This window comes from Molothrus aeneus, chromosome 18, assembly GCF_037042795.1.
Source record: "Molothrus aeneus isolate 106 chromosome 18, BPBGC_Maene_1.0, whole genome shotgun sequence".
Lineage (NCBI taxonomy): Eukaryota > Metazoa > Chordata > Aves > Passeriformes > Icteridae > Molothrus > Molothrus aeneus.
In genome coordinates, this window is record NC_089663.1 from 1783764 (window position 1) to 1807609 (window position 23846).

The 23846-nt window shown below is 66.0% G+C and overlaps 2 protein-coding genes across 3 annotated transcripts; one reads left to right on the forward strand and one right to left on the reverse strand.

Moving 5' to 3' along the window:
- Positions 1 to 1927: 1927 nt before the first annotated feature.
- Positions 1928 to 14533, forward strand: DTX1 (deltex E3 ubiquitin ligase 1). The gene is made up of 10 exons (XM_066561988.1): positions 1928 to 2040; positions 3284 to 4014; positions 7719 to 8373; positions 9955 to 10016; positions 10125 to 10286; positions 10484 to 10545; positions 10620 to 10778; positions 12224 to 12385; positions 12469 to 12558; positions 13953 to 14533. Exons 2-10 carry the CDS (start codon positions 3756 to 3758, stop codon positions 14175 to 14177), a joined length of 1836 nt encoding a protein of 611 aa, XP_066418085.1. The 5' UTR covers positions 1928 to 2040; positions 3284 to 3755; the 3' UTR covers positions 14178 to 14533.
- RASAL1 (RAS protein activator like 1) lies at positions 14490 to 23573 on the reverse strand. Of its 2 annotated transcripts, none has more exons than XM_066561986.1 (21): positions 23344 to 23573; positions 22075 to 22131; positions 21873 to 21986; positions 21720 to 21781; positions 21509 to 21638; positions 20693 to 20774; positions 20446 to 20583; positions 20146 to 20234; positions 19929 to 20046; positions 19693 to 19846; positions 19445 to 19509; positions 19252 to 19364; positions 18906 to 19098; positions 18668 to 18805; positions 17288 to 17464; positions 17015 to 17190; positions 16374 to 16511; positions 15839 to 15974; positions 15657 to 15756; positions 15050 to 15109; positions 14490 to 14705 (listed from the first exon to the last, which is right to left on the reverse strand). In XM_066561986.1, the coding sequence occupies exons 1-21, from the start codon at positions 23406 to 23408 to the stop codon at positions 14509 to 14511; spliced, it is 2502 nt and encodes an 833-aa protein (XP_066418083.1). In that variant the 5' UTR covers positions 23409 to 23573; the 3' UTR covers positions 14490 to 14508. The 2 variants fall into 2 exon arrangements, with proteins under 2 accessions (XP_066418083.1, XP_066418084.1); XM_066561987.1 differs by having other exon boundaries at positions 15050 to 15114; positions 17332 to 17464; positions 23344 to 23570.
- Between the last annotated feature and the right edge of the window lie 273 nt (positions 23574 to 23846).

A 23846-nucleotide genomic window follows, 5' to 3' on the forward strand; every position in this document is an offset into this window, starting at 1 on the left:
GTTCCGTGTCCCTGCTCTGGCTCCTGCCCTGGATTTGTGTCCCCAGCTCTGTCCCCACGCTGTGTCCCCACCTCAGCTCCAGGTCCCTCTGCCATGTCCCATTTCCAGATGACTGTCCCGTCTCCATGTCCCCATCCCATCTCCATGTCCCCATGCCGTGTCCCTGCCCCGTGCCAGCCCCGAGCTCATTGCCCCGGGTGACCCTGCCCGTGGGGGCTGGCACGGAGCGAGTCCCCCACCGTGGGGACAGGAACGGGGACGGGTGGGTGTCCCCATGCCCGACCCGGGACCCCCCCGTGCCCGAAGCCACCAGGTGGCACTGCGAGGCCACCGCGGCCACCGCTGCCCGGCCCCCAACCCGACCCTAACCCAACCTTAACCCTGTCCCCAAATCTGTCCCTCCATGGGCACAGCCACAGTGACAGCTCTCCTGTCCCCACATCTGTCCCCAAATCTGTCCCTCCATGGGCACAGCCACAGTGACAGCTCTCCTGTCCCCAGATCTGTCCCCAAATCTGTCCCTCCATGGGCACAGCCACAGTGACAGCTCTCCTGTCCCCAGATCTGTCCCCAAATCTGTCCCTCCGTGGGCACAGACACAGTGACAGCTCTCCTGTCCCCACATCTGTCCCCAAATCTGTCCCTCCATGGGCACAGCCATAGTGACAGCTCTCCTGTCCCCACATCTGTCCCCATATCTGTCCCTCCATGGGCACAGCCACAGTGACAGCTCTCCTGTCCCCACATCTGTCCCCATATCTGTCCCTCCATGGGCACAGCCATAGTGACAGCTCTCCTGTCCCCACATCTGTCACCAGATGTCTCTCCATGGGTACAACCCCAGTGTCAACTCCCCTGTCCCCAAATCTGTCCTGCCACGGGCACAGCCATGACAACTCTCCCGCCTCCAGATGTGTCCCTTCATGGTCTCAGCCAGAGTGACAGCTCCCATCCCCACATCTGTCCCCAGATCTGTCCCTTGGCAGGCAGAGCCACGAGGCCTTGGGCTGAAGGTGACAGATATTGGGGTGCCTTTGTGGCTCAGGGCCTCCTGCCACCTCCTGTGCCTCAGTTTCCCCACAAGGCTGTGGGAAACACCTGTCCTAAGGGGGAACAAGTGTCCCCTCAAGCAGGGTGGTTCACCTGGGGGACAGCCACCCATGGGGACATCCAGTGTGTGTCCCCAGGGGGGTGCCTGGCCCCGGTGCAGCTGCCCAGTCCCCAGTGTGTGTCCCTGGTCCCCCATGCCCTGTCATGGTGGGCGTCCCTGGTCCTGCTGTGTCCCCACTGTGGCTGCCCACACCCCGTTCATGTCCCCGGTGCAGACACCTGGTCCCCTACGCGTCCCAGGGGTGTCCCCACAGTGTCCCCTCGTGTCCCCGCTGTGAGTGCCTGGCCCCGGTGGGGGTGCCCGACCCCAGGGCGGGCTCCCGGTGCAGCCCCCCCAACCCCGTGCGTGTCCCCGGTGCAGACACCCGGTCCCAGTGCGTGTCCCCGCCGTGTGTCCCGGCTTCCCCGACCGTGACCCCGGTCCCGGTGCCCGGTTTCTCGTGCATATTCCCGATCCCGGTGCTGGTGCCCGGTTTCCCGTGTGTATTCCCGATCCCGATGCCCGGTTTCCCGTGTGTATTCCCGATCCTGGTCTCGATGCCCGGTTTCCCGTACATATTCCCGATCCAGATGCCCGGTTTCCCGTGCATATTCCCGATCCCGGTCCCGATGCCCGGTTTCCCGTGCATATTCCCGATCCCAATGTCCGGTTTCCCGTACATATTCCCGATCCCGATGCCCGGTTTCCCGTACATATTCCCGATCCCAATGCCCGCTCCCCCGTGCGTGCCCCCGCTCCCCGGCGCGCGTTCCCGACGCGCGTTCCCGGCTCGTGTGCCCGCGGCCGTGCGCGCCGCCGGTGCCGGTGTCGGTGGCTGCTGCCTGGCGCTGCCTGTGCGCTGCCGCCGCCCGGCCCCGCGCCCGCTCCCGCCGCCGCCGCCGCTGCTCCCGGTGCGGCCGCGGGTCCCGGTGCGGCTGCGGCCGCCGGAGGTAACGGGCGGGGGCCTCGGCCGGGGCGGCGGCGGCCATGGCGGGGCGGGGGGGCGGCTCGGGGGGCGGCGGGACCGGGCACCGGCGGGCTGGGGGCTGCCGTGCATCGCGGGGAACCGGGCACCGGCGTGGGGGGACGGGGCACCGCGGGGGCTGCCGTGCCTGGGGGGCACCGTGCTCCGGAGGGATGGGGGCTGCCGTGCATGGGGGGGACCGTGCGCCGGGGGGGCACACAACAGGCACCGAGCGGGGAGAGCCTGCCGTGCCCGGGGATACCGGGCTCCGGGGGGCCGTGCATCCATCCTGCGGGCTGCCGTGCGTGGCGGGGGACCGGCCACCGGCGGGGCACCCTGCACCGGGGGGCTGCCGTGCGGCGGGGGGGGGACACCGTGCACGGGGGCCAGGCCTGGTCTTTCCACCCCTCCCTCTCCAGTAAGAGCTGCCGGGGCCCGGTTTGGGGGGGCTGTTGGCCCCCGGGATCGCCCCCACCGCGCGGTCCCGGAGGGGCTCAGGGCTGGGGTGAGGGTCCCCCCCCCCCCCCCGTGCTCGGTGCTCGGGGTCACGGCGGGCGCACACGCGTGTGGGGTGCGCGGTGCGTGTGAGCACAGCCCAGCCGGAGCCGCGCGTGTGGCCGCGGGGGGGTTGTTGTGCTGCCGTGGCTCCCCCCTGTCGGTCCCGCTGTCTGTCCGTGTCACCGGCTGTGCGTGTGCCAGCGCGTGTGCCCGTGTCTCTCCGTGTCAGTGTGTCTGTGTGCGCCCGGCCGTGGCCGTCCCTCTGTCTGCCGCCTGTTTGTGCGGCGAATCCCCCCGAGCCCGAGCCCCCTCCCACCGCCGTGGGGCCGGGGGCTGCCGTGGGTGGGCTCGGGGGGGCCGGGAGCACCCCCAGCCCGATGCCTGCAGTGCAGATCATAAATCAGTGGCGGCTGGAGCGGGATCCAGGGCCCGCGGGTTCCCCGGCACCCAAAGCCCCAGCGCGGGAAGCGATGAGGCTCCCCGGGCTCCTGGGACCCCCGGCCGCCCCCCAGGGCCGTCAGCAGGGTGGCCCGTCCCCCCCTGTCCCCGTTGTCCCCTCTGTCACGCCGGAGGCCGGCAGCCGGCCGGGGTTGGCAAGCAGCCCGCGCTGCCAGGGCTGCGGGCGCCGCGGCCTCGCTGCCCTCGGGCTCGGCGGGGCGGTGGGGACGGTCCCCAGCTGCCACCCGCCTGGCGGTACCCGGGGTGACCCGCGCCGTGGCCCTGTTTTGCAGGTGACACCCCCCTCGCTTGCCACCGGTGAAGTGCTGGGCGGCGGGGACAGCCGCGGAGCCACCGAGGACGTGGGGCTGAGCAGCAGGACACGAGGAGGAAGAGGAGGAGTGGGTGTCTTGGGGCCAGCACCGTGGCTGCGCGTCCCCATCGCCGTTCACGAACACCGCCATCCTCGAGCCGACGCAGTCTGCGAGGAGGTCCTGGTGTGGCTTTTTGGAGCCCGAGCCCTGCCAAGCAGCACCGCGGGGAGGAGGAAGAGCCGGGGAGGCTGTGCCGGGTGATGGATGGCCCCAGGGGCAGCGGGACCGGGCGGCTCGGGGCCCTCGGGGAGCCGGCTGGCAGCACCCGCCCCTGCAGAGCCCCGCAGCGCCGGCCCCGCTGAGCTCCGCAGGAGGATCCGGAGGGGCCCCGGGTGAGCCCCGCGTCCCCGTGCGGGGACACAGCGCGGGGCTGAGCCGCTGTGGCCCGGGCATGGCGCGGCAGGGCTCGGGGGCCATGCTGGCCTCGGGGGGCCTGGGCTTCCCCCCGCAGAACGTGGCCCGCGTGGTGGTGTGGGAGTGGCTGAACGAGCACGGGCGCTGGCGGCCCTACTCGGCCGCCGTGTGCCACCACATCGAGAACGTGCTGAAGGAGGACGCCCGCGGCAGCGTGGTGCTCGGACAGGTCGATGTCCAGCTGGCGCCCTACGTCATCGACCTCCAGTCCATGCATCAGTTCCGGCAGGACACGGGTAAGGGGTTGGCATCGAGCCAGGGGCATCCAGCCACCCGTCCGTCCTTCCATCTGTCTGTCCGTCCGTGCAGCCATTCATCCACACAGCCTTTGTCCTCCCTCTCTCTCCATCCATTATCCATCCATCCATCCATCCATCCATCCATCCATCCATCCATCCATCCATCCATCCATCCATCCATCCATCCACTGGCACATCCCTCCCTCCTCTCTCTGTCCTTCTATCCTGCCATATTTTCATCTGTCCTTCCTTCCTTCCTTCCTTCCTTCCTTCCTTCCTTCCTTCCTTCCTTCCTTCCTTCCTTCCTTCCTTCCTTCCTTCCTTCCTTCCTTCCTTCCTTCCTTCCTTCCTTCCTTCCTTCCTTCCTTCCTTCCTTCCTTCCTTCCTTCCTTCCTTCCTTCCTTCCTTCCTTCCTTCCTTCCTTCCTTCCTTCCTTCCTTCCTTCCTTCCTTCCTTCCCTGTGTATCTCTGCCTGTCTGTCCCTTCATTCCTGTATCCCTCCATCCCTCCCTCCATCTGTCCATCCATCTGTTCCCTCACTCTCCAGGGCTCCAGTGCCCCCATGGGCCCCTCCAGGCTCCTCCATCCCTTTCCTTTCCCATCCACCACAGACCCCCATCCCAGAGGGACACGTCCCCATACCCCCATGCCCTGTCCCCTCTGTGGGTGCTGTGCTGTGTCCCATTATCCCACTGTCCTGTCCTGTTCCCCTCCGAGCTGCTCCATGCCCAGGGCAGTGGGGAGGCCCCAGCTGGGCCCTGGGAGCAGTGCTGGGCCCTGGGATGGCTGCAGCTCTGCTGGTTGGTGCTGCTGCAGCACATCCAGGCCAGGAATCCTGTGGGAAATCAGAGCTGATCCCACACTGGGACCGAGCCCAGACCCCATTAAACGTGTCCCTGTCACAGTGTGACCCATTAAACCAGCACGTGCTGGCTGTGCTGTGGGGGATGTGCTGTCCTGGGTGCATTCCTGCCCATCCCTGCATCCCTGCCCAGGGCAGGATCCGCTCCAGGACAGGCAGAGCAGGCAGGGGACCTGCCACACCTCAGGTGACACCCCCTGCACCCGCCTGGGGACACCCTCAGCAGGACCCCCGTGGTTGTGACCCCTCCCCTGGCCACTGATGCCACCGCTCCCAGTCCCCAGTGAAGCCAGGTGACCCCGATGTGGGGCTGGGGACTGAGATGGGACCGAAGCAGGGAGGTGCCACCTGCCTCTGCCATCCAGCCTGGCTCTGAATCCATCCCCAGCTGGTCACAGACTTGGCAAAGGCCAGCTTGGCACCTGCAGCCCTGAGTCAGCGAGGACACCGGCCTGACCCGGAGGGTCTGTGCTGACTCAGAGCTGCGGGAGCCACCGGGACACCCTGGCTGTCCCCGTGCCACCTCCTGCCAGCTTTGGCCAGGGCCCATCCTCTGACAGCAGCTGGCATTACATCCCATGGCCGCAGTGTGGGTAACCCTTGGGGACTTGTGCCCGTGGTGGGGCCACCAATGGATTTGGGGTGACAAAACAACTCTTGCCAGGATGTCCCTGGGTACCACAGTCCCTGTGCCAGCAGGGCTTGGGGACAGGGATGCTGAGAGAGGGACCTCGATGTCCCCAGGGGTGTCATGGCAGGGGACACAGCCATTGTCCCCAGCATTGTGGTCTCCATCCCTGTGTCCATCTGTGTCCATCATCTCTCCCCTGGATGGGGCCCAGGGTTTGGAGGCTGCCACACGGCTCGTGGTGCTCGGGGACAAGAGGGGCCCCTGAGCTGAGGGTGCTCCTGGTGCCTGCTGTGACATGGGGACACAGGGAAGGCTGGCAGGAGGCTGGGGACCTGGGGGCTTGGCCCGCGCAGTGCCTGGGGACAGAGAAACCCAGAGACAAGAGAAACGAGGTGACCCCGTTCTGAGAGCGGGGACATGCGGCCCCTCCCGGTGGCCCTGGGGACACTGGCTTGGCCCTGTGGCTCTGGCATGGCTGGCAGAGGGGGCTGGGGACAGCTGGGGACAGCTGGGAACAGCTGGTGGCCCTTGGGGACTGGGAGCTGTGTGTGCCAAGGGGATTTGGGATGGTCCTTCATCCTCTGGGGGATACGGGATGTGAGGGGCAGGGGATGTGGGATTTGGGGTGGGGATATGGGATTTGGGATGGGGATGTGTGGGACATTTTGTGGGATTTGGGGTGGGGATGTGGGATTTGGAATGGGGATGTGAGGGGCAGGGGGATGTGGGGTTTGGGATGGGGATGTGAGGGACATTTTGTGGGATTTGGGGTGGGGTATGTGGGATTTGGAATGAGGATGTGAGGGGCAGGGGGATATGGGATTTGCGATGGGGATGTGAGGGGCAGGGGATGTGGGGTTTGGGATAGGGATGTGAGGGGCAGGGGATGTGGAGTTTGGGTGTGGGATGTGAGGTGCAGGGGGATGTGGGATGTATTTGCAAGGACCAGTGGGTCCGGGATGTGTTTATGGGCAGGATGTGGGATTTGGACAAGAGTGAGCAGCAGAATGGGGGACATGGAGGCAAGGAGGCAGGGCTGGGAACTGGGGTGGGATACAGGACGTGGATGTGGGGGAATGTGGAGGGGAGTGGGGTGTGGGGCTGGAGGGGGGTGGGCAGAGGGCAAAGGAGAGGGCGCAGTGTGGTGGGGGTGGCCTGGAGCCAGCAGTGGGGCTGGGGGGCAGTGGGCAGTGAGTAGTGGGTAGAGGGCAGTGGGGCAGTGTGGTGTGGGGTTGGAGGGCAGTGGGGCAGTGGGTGTGGGTGGCCTGGAGCAGCAGTGGGATGTGGGATGTGGGATGTGGGATGTGGGATTTGGGATGCGGGGCTGCAGGGCCCCCCCGCTCCCCTCCCGGGCCCCGGCGGAGCTGCCTCAGCACTCGGCGGCAGCTGGGGCCTGGCTCTGCCGCCTGATGCGGCCGGTGATTAATGACCGTTAATTAGCGCCGTTAATCGAGCTGGGCAAGCGCTGCCGGCGAGGGGATAGACAGGCCCCGTGCGGGGGGCACTCGAGGAGAGGCTGCGATGCCTCCCCCTGCCCTGCAGAGCTCCGGAGGGGGCTGCGGGATCCAGCTCCATCCCAAGCAAGCGGCGAGGGGCCGGGATGTGGCCGTGTGGGACAATCCCTGGCTGCGTCACTGCCAGAGCCAGCAGCTGTCAGGAAACCTGTCCTGACCGGGAAATGCTTCCCCTGCCCCGGGATGGCCACGGGGATGGGAGGGTGGGGAAGGGCTTGGACCAGAGGGATGGAAAAAAGGTGGGAAAAGCACAAGGATTTGTTGGATTATGCCCTTTTCTGACCCAGAGATGGGGTAACTGAGAGGCTTTTAAAAAAAACTTTTATTCTATTTTCAGTCTCATGTGAAGGGCGAGAGAATTCTATACAAATTCTGAATTCTCACCTTGGAGAATTCTCCACAAATCCATTTCCCGCATTTGCTGAGCAGCATTGCCCTTCCCAGGACATCCAGGAGGATGATCCCGAGGGGTGGCAGTCTGAGCCACTGTCACCCATGGCGGGTTGGGGGTTGGATTTGTCCCTAGGGAAGCACTTTTGGGGTGCAATGGGGATTTTAGCGAAGGGACAGAGTGGCTGTTGCACCCCAAGGTGCCTCTGTACCCCAATCCCTGCGGGATGCCGGGCTGGAAGCTGGACACGGGGATGTCTGAAGGTGCCCCTAGTGGTGTCACCCCCCCTGTTTGTGTCCCCAGGGACCATGCGCCCCGTCCGCAGGAACTTCTACGACCCCTCCTCAGCTCCGGGGAAGGGAATCGTGTGGGAGTGGGAGAACGACAACAACTCCTGGACCCCCTATGACATGGACATCTGCATCACCATCCAGAACGCCTACGAGAAGCAGCACCCCTGGCTGGACCTCTCCTCCCTGGGCTTCTGCTACCTCATCTACTTCAGCAGCATGTCCCAAATGAACCGGCAGACGCAGCGCAAGCGGCGGCTGCGGCGCCGCATGGACCTGGCCTACCCGCTCACCATGGGCTCCATCCCCAAATCCCAGTCCTGGCCGGTGGGCGCCAGCACGGGCACCCCGTCCTGCTCGTGCCCCCAGTGCCTGCTGGTCAACAGCACCCGCGCCGCCTCCAACGCCATCCTGGCGTCCCAGCGCCGCAAGCTCTACCCGGGCGCCGTCCGCCAGAGCAGCACCTTCGCCGGGGCAGCGCTGTGGCCGGCGGGGACCGCGACACCGGCGGTGGTGGCGGCCAAGGGGGAAGGGCTGCGGGTGTCCGGAGCGGGGTTCGGCCCCGGGCAGGGCGTGCCCAGCGCGGCGCTGCCCGGTCTCAACAACCTCAACCGGCCCGGGACGCAGCGCGGGGCTGGGCTGGGCGCCAGGGCTGCTGTGCCCCCCGGGTAAGATGGGTGGGGAGGGGACAGGCGGGTGTCACCGAGGCGGGGATGGGCACACAGAGGGACAAAGGGGGTGATGGGGGTGGCTCGGACCCTGCTGTCCCCTTGCAGGCAGCCCCAGCTCTTGGGGCGCTGCGTCACCTCCAGCCCCAGGGTCCCCACCCTGGGTGGTGCTGGTGGTGCTTGGATCCCTACAGAGGGGATGTGGTGATCTGTGCCATGCTGTGCCGTGCCATGCTGTGCCAGGCCGTGCCACACTATGTACGGCAGCTGGAGCACAGGGAGTGCCTGGTCCCAGGGGAACGCTGTCCCCAAGGCCAGCATGGGCTGTGTGACCCAGCTCCTGTGGCACTGTGTCACCTCCCTGGGTGGTGGGACAGACACCCGGATGGTCCTGGTGGTGCTTGGATCCCTGCAGAGGGGATGTGCTGATCCGTGCCATGCTGTGCCAGGCTGTGCCATGCTATCCATGGCAGCTGGAGCACAGGGAGTGCCTGGTCCCAGGGGAATGGTGTCCCCAAGGCCAGCATGGGCTGTGTGACCCAGCTCCTGGCCCGATGCCACCAGGCAGATCCCTGGGAGGGCACAGCTGTGGGGAGGGGTCACAGCCCCGGTGTCACTTCCGTGCTGATCCACCAGGGGGTCCAGGTGGGCGAGCAGACCCCTGGAATTGTGTCCTGGTGGGTGTCCCTGTCCCTGTCCTGGCACCCACATCTCCATGGCTGTGCCCCATGGTGGGTTGGCCTGGTGTCCCCTCGGGGCTGGCAGGGGGGACAGGTGGCTTCTCTGAGCCCCCAGCAGCTCCTGGCACATTTCCTTCCCCTACTGACATCTTGCTTTCACTTCTGTGTGCTGGGCTGAGCAGTCCTTATCCCTGTCCCTGTCCTGGCACACACATATGGGCAGGGAAGAGGGGCTGGGCCTTGGTGTGGGTACAGGAGCTTTGGGAATGAGGGAAACGCCCTCGTGTGGGGCTGAGCACTGCTGAACTCATCCCTGTGATCCTTCCCTTCCCTTCCCTTCCCTTCCCTTCCCTTCCCTTCCCTTCCCTTCCCTTCCCTTCCCTTCCCTTCCCTTCCCTTCCCTTCCCTTCCCTTCCCTTCCCTTCCCTCCCTGTCCCATGTCCCCTCCTTTCCCCACATGCTGCCCTGGGCATGGTGCCACTGGTGCCACCTGCTGCTGCCACCCAGCAGGGTGGGGGTCCCTGGGGGGCACACGAGTGGTGGCGCGTCCCCGCGGGGGGTGGGGGACACGGGTGTCACCATCGGGATGCCCTGACAAGGTCTCCACCCTGGGTCGAGGGGGACCGTGATGCCAGCAGTGACATTGGGTGCCCAGAGATGGGCAGGTGGCACTGGGTGACAGTCCCCTGGGATGGGACAGCAGCCCTCCAAGCTGGGGAGGGGACACCTTGCCCTGTGTCCTGTGGGCAGGACAGTGCCTGGTGACAGTGCCAGCAGCCCCCAGCGGACACTGCCCTGTGTCCCGTGGGGAGGACACTGCCTGGGGCCATGCCGTGCGGGGAGGGGACAGTGCCAGCCCTGCCAGCCCTGCTGAGCCCCTTCCTGTCCCGTGTCCGTGCAGGGTCCCAGCGCTGCCGGTGAAGAACCTGAACGGCACCGGCCCCGTCCATCCCGCGCTCGCAGGTAAGCGCCGGGTGTCCCCCGGGGTGACAGCGCGGGCGGGGAGCGGGGCACGCTGCCAGGGGGTGGGCAGGACGGACAGACGGACAGCCAGGCCCTCTCCCGGCGCAGGGATGACGGGGATCCTCATGTGCGCCGCCGGGCTGCCCGTGTGCCTGACCCGCGCCCCCAAACCCATCCTGCACCCCCCGCCCGTCAGCAAGAGCGACATCAAACCCGTCCCCGGCGTCAACGGCATCTGCAGGAAAACCAAAAAGAAGCAGCTCAAGAAGAGTAAGGAGCCCCCGATGTCCCTGCGGGGTCAGGGGACACGGAGGGGGAAGAGAGGCAGCCCCGGGGTTTGCGGGGGTGATGTCGCTGCTTTGTCACGCGTGTCCCCGCCGTGCTGGCGGGGGTGGCAGGGCCGTGCCCGTGTCCCGTGGCAGGGGGGTGGTGGCACCGCGGGCAGGCTCTGATGGCATCGCCCTCAGGTAAAACCCCCGAGGACGTGGTGCGCCGCTACATCCAGAAGGTGAAGAACCCCCCGGACGAGGTGAGTGGGGGGCTCGGGCAGGGCCGGGGGTGAGCCCTCATCATCGCCCCGGGTGCTGATGCCGCTGCCGGCAGGACTGCACCATCTGCATGGAGCGCCTGGTCACCTCCTCCGGCTACGAGGGCGTGCTGAGCCCCAGGGGCATCAAGCCGGAGCTGGTGGGCAAGCTGGGCAAGTGCGGGCACATGTACCACCTGCTGTGCCTGCTGGCCATGTACAACAACGGCAACAAGGTCAGAGCCCCCCCCCCCCGGGGCTGCCTGCGCTCGGGGGGCTCGGTGGGTGCTGGGTGGGTGTTGGGTGGAGGCTGGGTGGGTGTTGGAGGGAGCTGAGGGGTTCCAGGTGGGTGTTGGGTGTGTGCTGGGGGGATCCGCAGGGGTGCTGGGGGGGTCCAGGTGGTGCTGGGTAGGTGTTGGGGAGTTCTGGATGGGTACTGGGTGTTGGGTGAGTGCTGGGGAGTCCAGGTGGGTGCTGGGTGGGTGTCAGGGGTGCTGGGTGGGTGTTGGAGGCGGCTGGGGAGTTCCAGGTGAGTGTTGGGTGGGTGCTGGGGAGGGCTGGGGGGTTATTGGGTGGGTACTGGGTGGTTTTGAGTAGGTTTTGGGTGGGCAGTGGGTGAGTGGGGAAGTGCTGGGGGGTTCCAGGTGGGTGATGGGTGGGTGCTGGGGAGTTCTGGAATGTTCTGTCTAGGTGCTGGCTGGGTGCTGGCTGGGTTTGGGGGGTTGAGTGGGTGCTGGAGTGGGTGTGGGCATTGGGTGGGTGATGGGTGGGTGTTGGGTGAGTGCTGGGTGGGTGCTGGGTGGGTGTTGGAGGGAGCTGAGGGGCTCCAGGTGGGTGTTGGGTGGGTGCTGGGGAGTGTTGAGTGGATTCTGGGTGGGTACTGGGTGTTGGGGAGTGCTGGGGGGATCCATGTGGATGCTGGGGTGTCCGGGTGGGTGCTGGGTGGGTGTTGGAGGGAGCTGAGGGGTTCCAGGTGGGTGTTGGGTGGGTGCTGGGGGGTGTTGAGTGGGTTCTGGGTGGGTTCCGGCTGTAGGGTGAGTGCTGGGGGGATCCAGGTGGGTGCTGGGTGGGTATGAGGGCTTCTGGGTGGGTGCTGGGGAGTGCTGGGGAATCCAGGTGGGTGCTGGGCAGTTCCAGGTGGGTGCTGGGTGGGTATTGGGTGGGTGTTGGAGGGGTCTGGGTGGGTTGTTGGGTGGGTACTGGGGGGTGTTGAGTGGGTTCTGGGTGGGTACTGGGTGTTGGGGAGTGCTGGGGAATCCAGGTGGGTGCTGAGTAGATGTGAGGGCTTCTGAGTGGGTGCTGGGGAGTTCTGGAATGTTCCAGCTAAGTGCTGGCTGGGTGCTGGGTGGGTTTGGGGAGGTTGAGTGAGTGTGGGCATTGGGTGGGTGATCGGTGGGGTCCTGCTGGGGGCAGGGGTGGGTGTTGGGGAATTCTGGGTGGGTACTGGGTGTTGGGTTGGTGCTGGGGGGTCCAGGTCGGTGCTGGAGAGTCCAGGTGGGTGCTGAGTGGGTGTTAGGGGGTGCTGGGGGGTCCAGGTGCTGCTGGGTGAGTGCTGGGGGGTCCAGGTGAGTGTTGGGTGGGCATTGGCTGAATGCTGGGGGGATCCCAGGTGGGGGGGTCCAGGTGTTGCTGGGTGGGTGCTGGGTGGGTGCCACCCCTGAGGCCCCCACGGTGCCCCCAGGACGGGAGCCTGCAGTGCCCCACCTGTAAGGCCATTTACGGGGAGAAGACGGGCACGCAGCCCCCAGGGAAGATGGAGTTCCACCTCATCCCCCACTCCCTCCCGGGATACACCGACTCCAAAACCATCCGGATCGTCTACGACATCCCCACCGGCATCCAGGTGAGGGAGACACCCCGGCGGGGTGGTGACCCTGCCCCGTGTCCCCGTGTCCCCGCTCACCTCCTGTCCCCACACCCACCCAGGGCCCGGAGCATCCCAACCCCGGCAAGAAATTCACGGCACGAGGCTTCCCACGGCACTGCTACCTGCCCGACAACGAGAAGGGCAGGAAGGTGAGACTGGGGTGGGGTGTGATGGGATCCATGGGATGGGATCCATGGGATGGGATGGGATCCATGGGGTGGGATGGGATGGGATGGGATGGGATGAGATGGGATGGGATCCATGGGGTGGGATGGGATCCATGGGATGGGATGGGATGGGATCATGGGGTGGGGTGGGATGGGATGGGATGGGATGGGATGGGATGGGATGCATGGGATGGGGTGGGATAGGATGGGATGGGGTGGGATAGGATGGGATGGGATGGGGTGGGAAGGAATGGGATGGGATGGGATGGGATGGGATGGGATGGGATGGGATCCATGGGATGGGGTGGGATGGGATGGGATGGGAGGGATGCGAAGAGAAAGAATAGCAGGGATGGAACGAGATAGGATGGCACAAAATGGGAAGGGAAGGGGTGGAAGGAGGATGGATGGGATGGGGAGTGGAATGGGATGGAGAAGGGAAGGTATGGGATGGGATAGGTAAGGGTGGGATAGGATGGGAAGGGATGGGATGGTTGGGAATGAGGTGGGATGGGATGAGAAGAGAAAGGATGGAATGAGATGAGAAGAGAAGGAATGGGGACAATAGAATGGGAAGGGATGGGAGGGGAATGGATGGGATGGGAAGGAATGGGATGGGGTGAGGAAGAAAAGGGATGGGATGGGATGGGATGGGATGAGAAGAGAAAGATTGGAATGAGATGGAAAGAGAAGGAATGGGCACAATAGAATGGGAAGGGGTGGGATGGGATGGAAGAATGGATGGGATGGAAAGGAATGGGATGGGGTGGGATGGGATGGGAGGGATGGGATGGGAAGAGAAAGAATAGCAGGGATGGAATGAGATAGGATGGCACAAAATGGGAAGTGATGGGGTGGAAAGAGGATGGATGGGATGGGGAGTGGGATGGGGTGGGGAAGGGAAGGTATGGGATGGGGTGGGATGGGAACAGAAAGAATGAGGAGAATAGAATGGGAAGGGATGGGGTGCGAGGGAAGGAGAATGGATTAGATGGGAAGGAATGGGAGAGGGTGAGGAAGAAAAGGGATGGGATGGGATGGGATGGGATGGGATGGGATGGGATGGGATGGGATGGGATGGGATGGGATGGGATGGGATGGGAAGGCTGCAGATGCACTGGGATGGGATGGGGGGGTACCACAAGGAAAGGTGGCATCCTGTGGGCACCGTGCTGAATCCCACCCTGGGGGGGCTGAGGCTGTGCTGTGCTGGGGTTGCCGTGGGGCTGTGCCAGTCCCTGCCAGGCTGGGTGAGGATGCCTGGTGGCTGTGCCAGTCCATGCCAGGCCGGGTGAGGATGCCCAGTGGCTGTGCCAGTCCATGCCAAGCCGTGCCAGGGGTGCTGGGTGGGTGAGCCATGGCCGTGCCCGCCGCAGGTGCTGAAGCTGCTGATCGTGGCCTGGGACCGGCGGCTCATCTTCACCATCGGCACCTCCAACACCACGGGCGAGTCGGACACGGTGGTGTGGAACGAGATCCACCACAAGACCGAGTTCGGCTCCAACCTGACGGGGCACGGCTACCCCGACCCCAACTACCTGGACAACGTGCTGGCCGAGCTGCTGGCCCAGGGCGTGTCCGAGGCCACCCTGAAGGACTGAGGCCGGGCTCGGGGCTGCCCCGGCCCCCGTGCCCCGCCCGTGCCGCCGCCGCCTGCGCCGCTTCACCGCAGCCCCGCCCGGCGGGCTCGTCCCCCGTCCCGGGCCACCCGGTGCCACCCACCGCGTGTCCCCGTGTGCGTCTGTCTGTCTGTCTGTCTGTCCGCCCGTCCCGGCTCGCCCCGCTCTCGTGGCGATAGCGTCGTGGTCTTTTTCTACCCGTGGCCTCTTTGCGCGTCTGTGCCACCCGTGTCACCCGTGCCACCCGTGTCACCCGTGTCGCCCGCCGCTGCCCCAGGAGCCGCGCACAGCCGGTGCCATGTACATCTCTGTGTTACGGAATACACCCCGTGCCGGGCTGCTGGCCCCGCGTCCCCTCTGTGCCCCGCCCGGGCTGGGCCGAGGGGGGGACGCTGGGGACAGGGAGGGGACTTGGGGGTGGCTCTGGGGTCTCGTCGCGGCGGGCGAAGGCGTCGTGGGCGATGTCCAGGTCTCGCAGCACCTCCTGCAGCCTGTCCCCAGCGGGTCCCGCTGCACCCCAGGGTGGGTCAGTGCCACCTGTGGCACCCACCCGCACCTGGCACCCACCCGCGGGCATTTCCTCCCCACAGCCCCGCATCCACCCCTGACACCCATCCGTGGTGTCCCCACAGCCCCTCCCGGTGCACCCGTCCCGTGCCCCACCACCCGCCAGCCCCCGGACTGCGTGTGTCCCCGTGTCCCCGTGTCCCCGTGTCCGCTGTCCGCGAGTATCTGCTGTCCCCTCGTGGAGGGAGCCGGAGCAGTGCCCTGTGGTGCCCGCAGGGCTCTGCCAGCCTGTGCCAGCCCCCACCCCGGGGCCCCATGTCCCCCCAGTGCCCCCGGGGCTCCCGTACCTGCCTGGCCCGGGCAGGGGGGCCCGGCCACCGCGCCGCCCTCGGGACCCCCGGCCAGCGCTGCCCTGCAGGACAGGGACCCTCAGGACACCCCCCTGCCCTCCAGCACCCAAGGGACCCCGGGACAGGGACCCTCAGGACAGCCCCCCGCCCTCCAGCACCCAAGGGACCCCGGGACAGGGACCCTCAGGACACCCTTCCTGCCCTCCAGCACTCAAAGGACCCCGGGACCCCCAGCCCCCACCGTGCTGGGGGACAGGGACCTCAGGACACTCCCACCCTGCCCACTGGCACCTAAATGCCCCCCGGACCCCTGTGCCACCCTCTGGACCCCTGGTCACCACCACCCTGCAGGAAGGGACCCTCAGCGGGGTCCCACCATGCCTGTCAGCACCCAAAGGACCCCGTGACCCCCGACTCTCACTGTCCTTGGGGACAAGGACCCTCCGCACGCTGCCACCCTGCCCACCACCCCCGAAAGGACCCTCAGGCCCCCATATTCACCCTCGGGACCCCCAATCCCCACCAGCCTGTGGGACAGGGACCCTCAGCAGCATCCCACCCTGCCCACCAGCACCCAAAAGTGCCCCCCTGTGCCCGGGCTCACCGCAGGTGCCCATAGAGGCTCTGTGCTGCCACCGCGGGGTCCCCGAGGTTGCTCCAGTCCCCCAGCACCACGGCGCCGTGGGCACGGCTGCACCCGGGCACTGCCAAGCACCGCAGTGGGGACACGGCGACACCCACACCCCCCTGGCGGGCACCCCCAGCCCAGGGCACCCCCAGTCCTACCGGCACGGGTGGGCTGCAGGCAGCAGGTCCAGCGGCTGGCGCGGAAGGTGCCGGGGTGGCACGTGGGCAGCATGTCCCTGTTGGCACTGGTGGCCTGGCGCAGCGCCCACAGCCACTGCCACAGCTCCAGGGCACTCTGAGGGGACAGCAGGGACGGGGACACCCCCGAGGGCACTGCCAGGGCAGGGGGAGAGGAGGAGGAGGAGGGAGGAGGAAGGGATGGGCACCAGGGATGGGGGACAGGAGTGATGGTTTGGTGGCCTGGTAGGAGGTGAGGGAGATGGGGTTGCAGGAGCCAGGGTACCCCAGTGACCCCAGTACAGCCAGGGTAGGACAGCCCAGCTTCCCCAGTATACCCAGTTAGCCCCTGCACCTCAGTACTCCCAGTGCTCCCAGTACAGCCTGGGCACAGCTGGATTTGGGACCGTTCCCATTGTCCCATGGCTGGTGCAGGGGAAGGTGGGGGGCAAGGGTGTGGTGGTGGGGGGGGGTTCCTGGGGCTTTTGGGGTTCTGGGGCAGGGTGGGCTCACCCACCTTGCACTGGAGGTAGGTGGTGTGGAGCTGCCCGGTGCCATCCTGTGCCACCACCTGCAGCACGTGGGGGTGCTGGAAGGTGCCCCTGTCCACCTGCTCCACTGCCCGGATCTGCTCCACTGGGATGGAGCCGAGCACCTGGGGAACCCCAAACACGCCAAAATCTCCGCCCATGTCCATATCCATGGAAAACCTGGGGACCCCCAAACACCTCAAAAATCTCTGCCCATGTCCATATCCATTACTCATATCCATGGAAAACTTGTGGAACCCTAAACACCCCAAAATCTGTGCCCATGTCCATATCCATTACTCATATCCATAGAAAACCTGGGGACCCCCCAACACCCCAAAATCTGTGCCCATGTCCATATCCATGACCCATATTTATGGAAAACTTGTGGAACCCCAAACACCCCAAAATCTGTGCCCCATGTCCATATCCACTATCCATACCCATGGAAAACCTGGATATCCCCAAACACCCCAAAATCTGTGCACCCACATCCATATCCCCCACTCACTCCACAGGGATGCAGCACCATATCTGGGGACCCCAAAACACCCCAAAATCTGTGCCCATGTCCTTCTCCCCAGCCCTGTGCAACCTGCACAGGGTGGGGGTCCAGGGCAGCACCCACCTGCCCCTGGGGCACCTTGGCATAGGCCAGGGCCTGGGTGCTGAGCCTGAAGTGCCTCTTCTTGAAGGCGAAGCGGGGCAGCAGTGCCACCCCCAGCTCTGGGCAGGTGTGCAGGGGACCCTCCTTGATGGTGGCCGAGGGCTGGCAATGTCCCTGTGGCACTGGCACCTCGCCCACTGCAGCCGTGACAGGGAGGAAGCGGTGTCACCTCAAGTGCCACCACCTCCCATGGCCCGAGTGTGCTCCTGGCAGCACCAGGGTGGTGCCACTGACCTGGCACCAGCAATGTCCCCTCCCTGCCCTGTGTCCCCGCTCACCCACGGTGACCAGGGCATCCAGGAAGGCCCGGACACGGGTGACACTGGGCAGGAGGACGGCGTTCAGCGGGGCCATCCACGGCTCCTTGCCCTGCCCCAGCTGCAGCCCCAGGTTCCCGATGCTCTGCAGAGCCTGTCCCACGCAGGGAAGGGGTCACACTGCTGTGTCCCTGCTTGTGTCACCCCCTGGGCCACCCTGGCTGCTCCCCCTGACCCCGAGGGCTCAGGGTTGGGAAAAGTGGAGCAGCTGGAGGGGTGATGGGACCCAAGTTCTGCCCCTGTGCTGTGCCCAGCTTGTGGTGGCACAGCCTGGGGACAGGCAGGACTGGCCTCAAGTGGGAAAGGAGGGAGCCAGTCCATGGTTTGTGGCACAGGGACAGGAATGGCTCTGCCGTGCTTGGGGTCCCCATCATTCCCTGGGGTTTCTGTCCCTCCTCCGGGTCTCCTGCTTTTCTGGCCTCCCCATTCCTTGTGGGTTCCCATCTCTCCACAGGGTCCACATCCCTCACAGAAGTCTCTGTCCTCCCTGGGGTTTCTCTCTGAAGTCCCAAACCCTCCCTGGGCTCCTCAGCTCTCCCCACAATCCTTGTCTCTCCCAGTGGTCCCCATCCCTCTGCAGGTCCCTCACCCACCCCATGGGTCCCTGTTAATCCCCAAGGATCCCCATCCCTCTCCAAGGGTTCCCATCCCTCTCTGGAGTTCACATCCCACCTCAAGATCCCTGTCCATCCCTAAGGATCCACATCCTTTCCCATCCCTCCCCAACCTTCTCCTTCTGTTCTCATCCCTCCCCAGTGTCTCCATCCCTTCCCAGGGTCGTTATCCATTCCCAGGCTTCCTATTCCTCCCCAGGGTCCTCATCCCGCCTCAGGTCCCCCATCCTTCACAAGGATCCCCACCTCTCCCCAATGTCCCCATCCCTCTCCAAGGTCCCCACCCCTCCCTGGTGTCCCTATCCCTTCCCAAGGATCCCCATCCCTTCCCAAGGGTCCCCATCCCTTCCCAAGGATTCCCATCCCTTCCCAAGGGTCCTCATCCCTCCCTGGTGTCCCCATCCCTCTCCAATGTCCCCATGCTTCCCAAGGGTCCCCGCCCCTCCCTGGTGTCCCCATCCCTCTCCAAGGATCCCCATCCCTTCCCAAGGGTGCCCATCTCTTCTCAAGGGTCCCCACCCTCCCTGGTGTCCCCATTCCTCTCCAAGGATCCCCATCCCTCTCCAAGGTCCCCATCCCTCCCTCGTGTCCTCGTCCCTCTCCAATGTTCCCCATGCTTCCCAAGGGTCCCTATCCCTCCCTGGTGTCCCCACCCCTCCATGGTGTCCCCGTGCTGTCCCCACCTTGGCGAGCAGCAGGAGCGTGCGGCCGGTGCCGGGCTCCGCGTGCTGCTCCCGCAGCCCAAAGAGCTTTGGGGTGAGCACAGCAGGAGCGAAGAAGCGAAGGAAGAGGAACCCACTGATGGAGAAGTACCGCACCTCCTGGAGGGGGACAGGGACAGCTCGGGGGACAGGCACAGCTCTGAGCTTGGCGTGGTGCTCCTGGGGCTGTGCAGACCCCCAGCCCCGCCGCGGGCCCCACCTCGTGCTGTGCCGAGGGGAATCGCTGCTCCACCCGCCTGCGGAGCTGCTGGAATGCCACCCGCATGGGGAGGGGACACTTGTCCACCGAGCCCACGATGGCATCGAGGATGTCCCCCAGGTAGCCCTTCAGCAGCTCCAGGCTGCTCTCCCGCACCTGCACCTCCGACAGGGACCCTCTGAGGGAGATCCTCCTGTGGGGACACCTCTGGGTCAGGGACACTGGAAACGGGGCACTGAGCTGGCCAGACCCATGGACTCAGCAGCAATAGGTGGCACCTTCCTGCAGGGGACACAGGGACATGCCAGGTGCCCTGTGCCCCTCCCAGACATCCACCTGTGCCCACCTGCCCCGGCTCAGCTCCATCTTGCCAGGGTCCAGCTCCACATATTTCTTCTCCTCAAAGATGCGGTTCACCACCGGCTTCAGGACCTCATGCAGGTAGGGCAGCCCCACCGCCTGCAAGGGGTGGGAAGGCACTGTCCTTGTCCCCAGATGCCCTGCTGGGACAGCAGGGAGGTGTCCCTTCCCATGCTCACCTTCATGAACTGCTCCATGGATTTGGAGGCCAGTGAGTTGGAGCGGAAGAGGGTGTTGGGATCAGCTGGAAGAGCATAGAGGCTGCGGCAAGGTGGGCACAGGGCGATGTCCCAGCTGTCCCTGGTGTGCCCAGCCCCAGGGACACGTGGCACCTTTCCTGTCTCTCCCTTGGTGTCCTCACTCTTTCTCCATGGGGATCTGGAGCGACCCTGGCTTGGGGTTTCTTAGGGTGGCCCTGGGCACTTACTGGTCCTGGCCAGCTCGCGGCTGGTGAGGTAGTCCAGGAGGGGCACAGCCAGCCCTTGGCCCAAGAAGAGCTTCACCAACTTGGTGGCCACGTCCTGCCGGCTCTCCCCTGAGGTCACCTCCTCCAGGACAGCCAGGGCTGTGCCCTCGGGGTTCTGTTGGGAGGGCAGGGTGGGCACAGCAGGGCCTCCACACTGGGGTGGTCACCCCAAAGTTCCCCGCAGCCCCAGCACCCACCTGGGCTGGGCAGAGGATGGGCTCGGTGAGGAGCTGGATGAGGGGCTGGTAGTGGTGGGAGGGCAGGACCGTGTCCTCCAGCAGCCTCACTGCCAGCCTCAGGGCACCCAGCTGTCCCCTGCAATGACACAGGGGCTCATGTGGGTCCTGTGTCCTCCATGGGGGCCACCTCGTGCTGCCCTGGTCACAACCCCCTGTCCCCTCTGCCTGCACTCACCCGTGGTCCTCGGTGGTGCTGGGGAAGGGCAGGAGATGGAACCAGCCCCTGGTGGGGCCTGGGCAGAGGGTGTCCAAGAAGAACTCGACCTGGGGGACAGAGGCAGGGTCTGGATGGGTGAGGGGACATGTGCCAGTCCCCTGTGCTGCACCTCCCTCTGGTGACAGCCCAGGACATGCAGGGTCTGCATGTGGCACTGCCCCCATCCCGGTGGGTCCTAACCTGTGGTCACCCAGACCCCGCACAGGGGGGTGCAGAGGTGCCCCCAGGCCCCATTCGGGTGTGGCCCGAGGTCCTCACCCGCCCCAGGAAGTCGTTCTTGCCCACGATGTCCCAGTCCCAAAGCTCCACGCTCAGCACAGCCTCTCCCAGCTCCCCCTCTGGCAGCTCGAACTCCAGCACCTCATCCCAGCGCGGGAACCGCGTTTTCTTCACTACCTGCGGGGCACCGGGACTGGTGGCCAAAGGGACGAGGTGCCCGACGGTGCCCGAGGCTCTGGGTCCGTAGGGGACCGGGCGCCACACTCAGCACCCAGCAGTGACTCACGGCTGTCTCCAGCGTGTGCCCGCAGCACGACACCCGGCCAAAGGGGTCTGAGGTGCCCGAGGCGTCCCGGGGGGCCAGGTCCCTGTGAGGACGTGGGGTCAGCAGGGTTTGTCCCCATCCTCACGGTCCCTGCAGCCCCACGTTCCCGCTTTGTGCCAGCTCGCCTGGGCATACGGGGCAGCCAGCAGGAGCCAGGGGATGCTGGGGGGATCGTGTCCCCATTTCCAGGGAGCCCTTCCTCCTCCAGTCCCTAGTGGGGCTGATGCCGTCCCTCCTGGCTGTCCCCATGGCCACCCTGTCCCCATGGCCATCCTGTTGCCGTGGCAGCCGCTTTGGTTGCCATGGCAGCGGGATGCTGCCTCTGCTGGCTGCTCCATCTGTCAGCTGTGTGTGTGTGTGTCACCGTGCGTGTGTCCCTATGCACGCTCACACGCGTGCACACACTTGGGCACACATCTGCACCCCTAAACCCAGACGGGCAGCCTGAGCAGTGCCTCAGTTTCCCCAGATTTTGAAACCAAAGGGCAAACACACTGCGTGAGAGCCAACCATTCTGCTGGGGACAAACCCTGGTGCTCCTGTGTCCCTGTCCCCAAGCAGGGATGGCAGCACACTCCCCACTGATCCCCCATGGCATTGTCACACGTGGGTTGGCACTGCTGATGTCCCCAGCCTGGCGCAGCGAGGATCATTCCGAGTGTGGAAAGGGGAGGACAAACGCTGTGTCACCACTGTCCCCATCCCCTCCTCTCCTCCCTCCTGTCAAAAATAAGACCCCGTGGTGGTGGCAGCCCCCCGGAGCTGCCAGCCCCCCACCTGGCCTCGATGAGGTGGCAGCGCAGCACCCGTGGGTGGCCCCGCTCAGGGACCTGCAGCTCCAAGTGGATCTCACCCTGCACCTCCTGGTCGGGGCTCACAGGTGCCAGGCTGAGCCAGCTGTCAATGCCTGCCGAGGGGGACAGCGTGGGCACCCCATGGTGCCAGCTTGGGTCCCGCTGTCCCCCACCCCACTGTGCCCCCCCCTCACCCCGTGGCTCGGCTGAGATCTGCTGGTGGCTGAGTGACACCTTGCCAATGACATCGTCCTGCCTGTGAGGAACAGACACAGCAGGACACTGCTGGGGACCTGCCACCTCTCGGGGGGTCCCCAGTGTCCACCCTGCCCATGCTGTCCCCCTACCCAATGGTGTCTTCATCCAGCACGTAGATGGCGAGGCTGTGGAATCCACGGGGCAGAAGCAGCGTGATTTCCTCACCCCAAAAAGGGTTCAGGCTCTTCCACACGGTGGCTGTCCTGCCGGGATGGCAGAGGTAGCTGTCCCCCCAGGGAGCATCCCCCACTCCTGTGTGTCCCCTCCCAGTGTGGGACAGTGTCCCCGTACCTGGCCACCACCTCATTGTCCACCTTGACCACGCAGTAGGGATCGCTGGAGCCAGACCTGGGCAGGGGATGGGGGTGCCCAGGGTCAGCCCCCACTCGGGAATCCCCCCATCCTGGGGGCCTCAGACCCCAACAGTGAGGCACCAGCCCCGGGGTGAGCTGAGCTGCCCGGTCTGAGCCTGGGCCTGCTGACACCGGGATGGGGACATCCCCTTTCTCCTTGAGCTGAGGGACCTGCTGGGGGTCATCCCGAGCCATCGCAGTGTCCCTGTGCCACCCACCCGTGGGTACCACTGTCTGTCCAGCAGCACAGCCCAGCCCGAGTCTCTGTGACACCCACGGTGCCACGGTGACACCGGTCTGGCCCTTTCCACCGGGAGAACAGGATAGAGAGATGAGGGACGGATCCAGGGGCCATCCACCCGCTCCCTGCAAAGCCCCTTTCTGCTGGGTTATGGCAGCTGGAGCAGCAGCGAGGGGTGCCGGCCCTGGGGCGCTGCTGGAGCCCCAAATCCCCAGGAGGTGCTTCCTCAAGGACTGAGACCTCGAGATGGATGAGGGACGTGACTCCAGTCTCTGTCCCTGCCGTAGGACGGGAAGTGGGAGTGGCTCCCCCCGACCCCCTCTGCTGGGGGGGGTCTCTCCTCCCCGTCCCCCAAGCTGGGTTTGGGGACGCTGGGAGCAACACCGGGCACCCCAGCATTGTGCAGATCGCCTGCTCTGCTCAGCCCCCCGCAGTGGGGCACCCCCCGGCGGCAGAGCCCCCCGAGGCAGGGACACGGCCCCGCTCCCGGCTGCCCGGCCCTGGGAGCGGCCGGTGGTGCCAAGCTGGCACATCCGGAGGTGCCCGGGACTGCCAGCTCCGCTGAGCCGTGTCCCCGGGGCAGGAGCGGGCGGGGGCCTCCCTGCACCCCCCGATCACCCCCCCCCCCCCCCCACAAAGGCGTGGGGGTGTAGGGGCTGTGCCCCCCCCCCCCCCCAGTGTCACCCCCAGGTTTTGGGGGATCCTCTGTGCCCACCCTGCTGGGGGGCACGAAAAGGGTGGTGAAGGGGTTGGGGGGCTCATACACCCTGGGGGATGGGGGAGGGCTGGCAGTGCCTGCACACCCCAGACCCCCACTTTGTGGGTAATGGGGGCTAGAAGACACCCCCAAAACTGTACGAAGAGAACACCCAGGGAGGGCAGAGCACCCAGCGCCCCCTCCCCGCCACATCTCTCGCGGTGGGTCTGGGGGAAATAGGGGGGCCCTGAGCCCCCCGAGCCACTCACAGGTCCTTGGCGGGCAGGTCCTTCCCCTCCAGCACCCGGCAGCGCAGCCAGGCGGTTTTGGCCATGCCGGCGAACTTCGAACTTCGGGGTGGGCACCTGGGGGGCTGCGATGGGTGCCCGGGGATGCCCTGAGCCCCCGCAAAGCCCCGCGGGGCTGCCAGCACCTCCTCCTCCTCCTCCTCCTCCTCCTTCTCCTCCTCCTCCTCCTCCGCCGCCGCCGCCGCTTCTCACCGCCGCTTCTTCCTCTTTCCTCTCCTCGGTTGTTTTCGCTGCCGCTTCGCTCCCACCTGCGCCAGGCGGGCACAGGGCGGAGGGCGAGCGCGGGGGAGGTGGCACCGTGCCCACCGGGAGGGTCCCATTGCCAGCCAGCGAGCAGACAGCAAAGCCACCCTCCGTCCTAGAGGCGGGGAAACTGAGGCACGGGGGCACGGCAGAGCGGTGGCACCTGTGGTGAGGGGCTTCTGTCATGTCACAAGGGGTGGGTGTCCCCCCAGGGTGGGGAG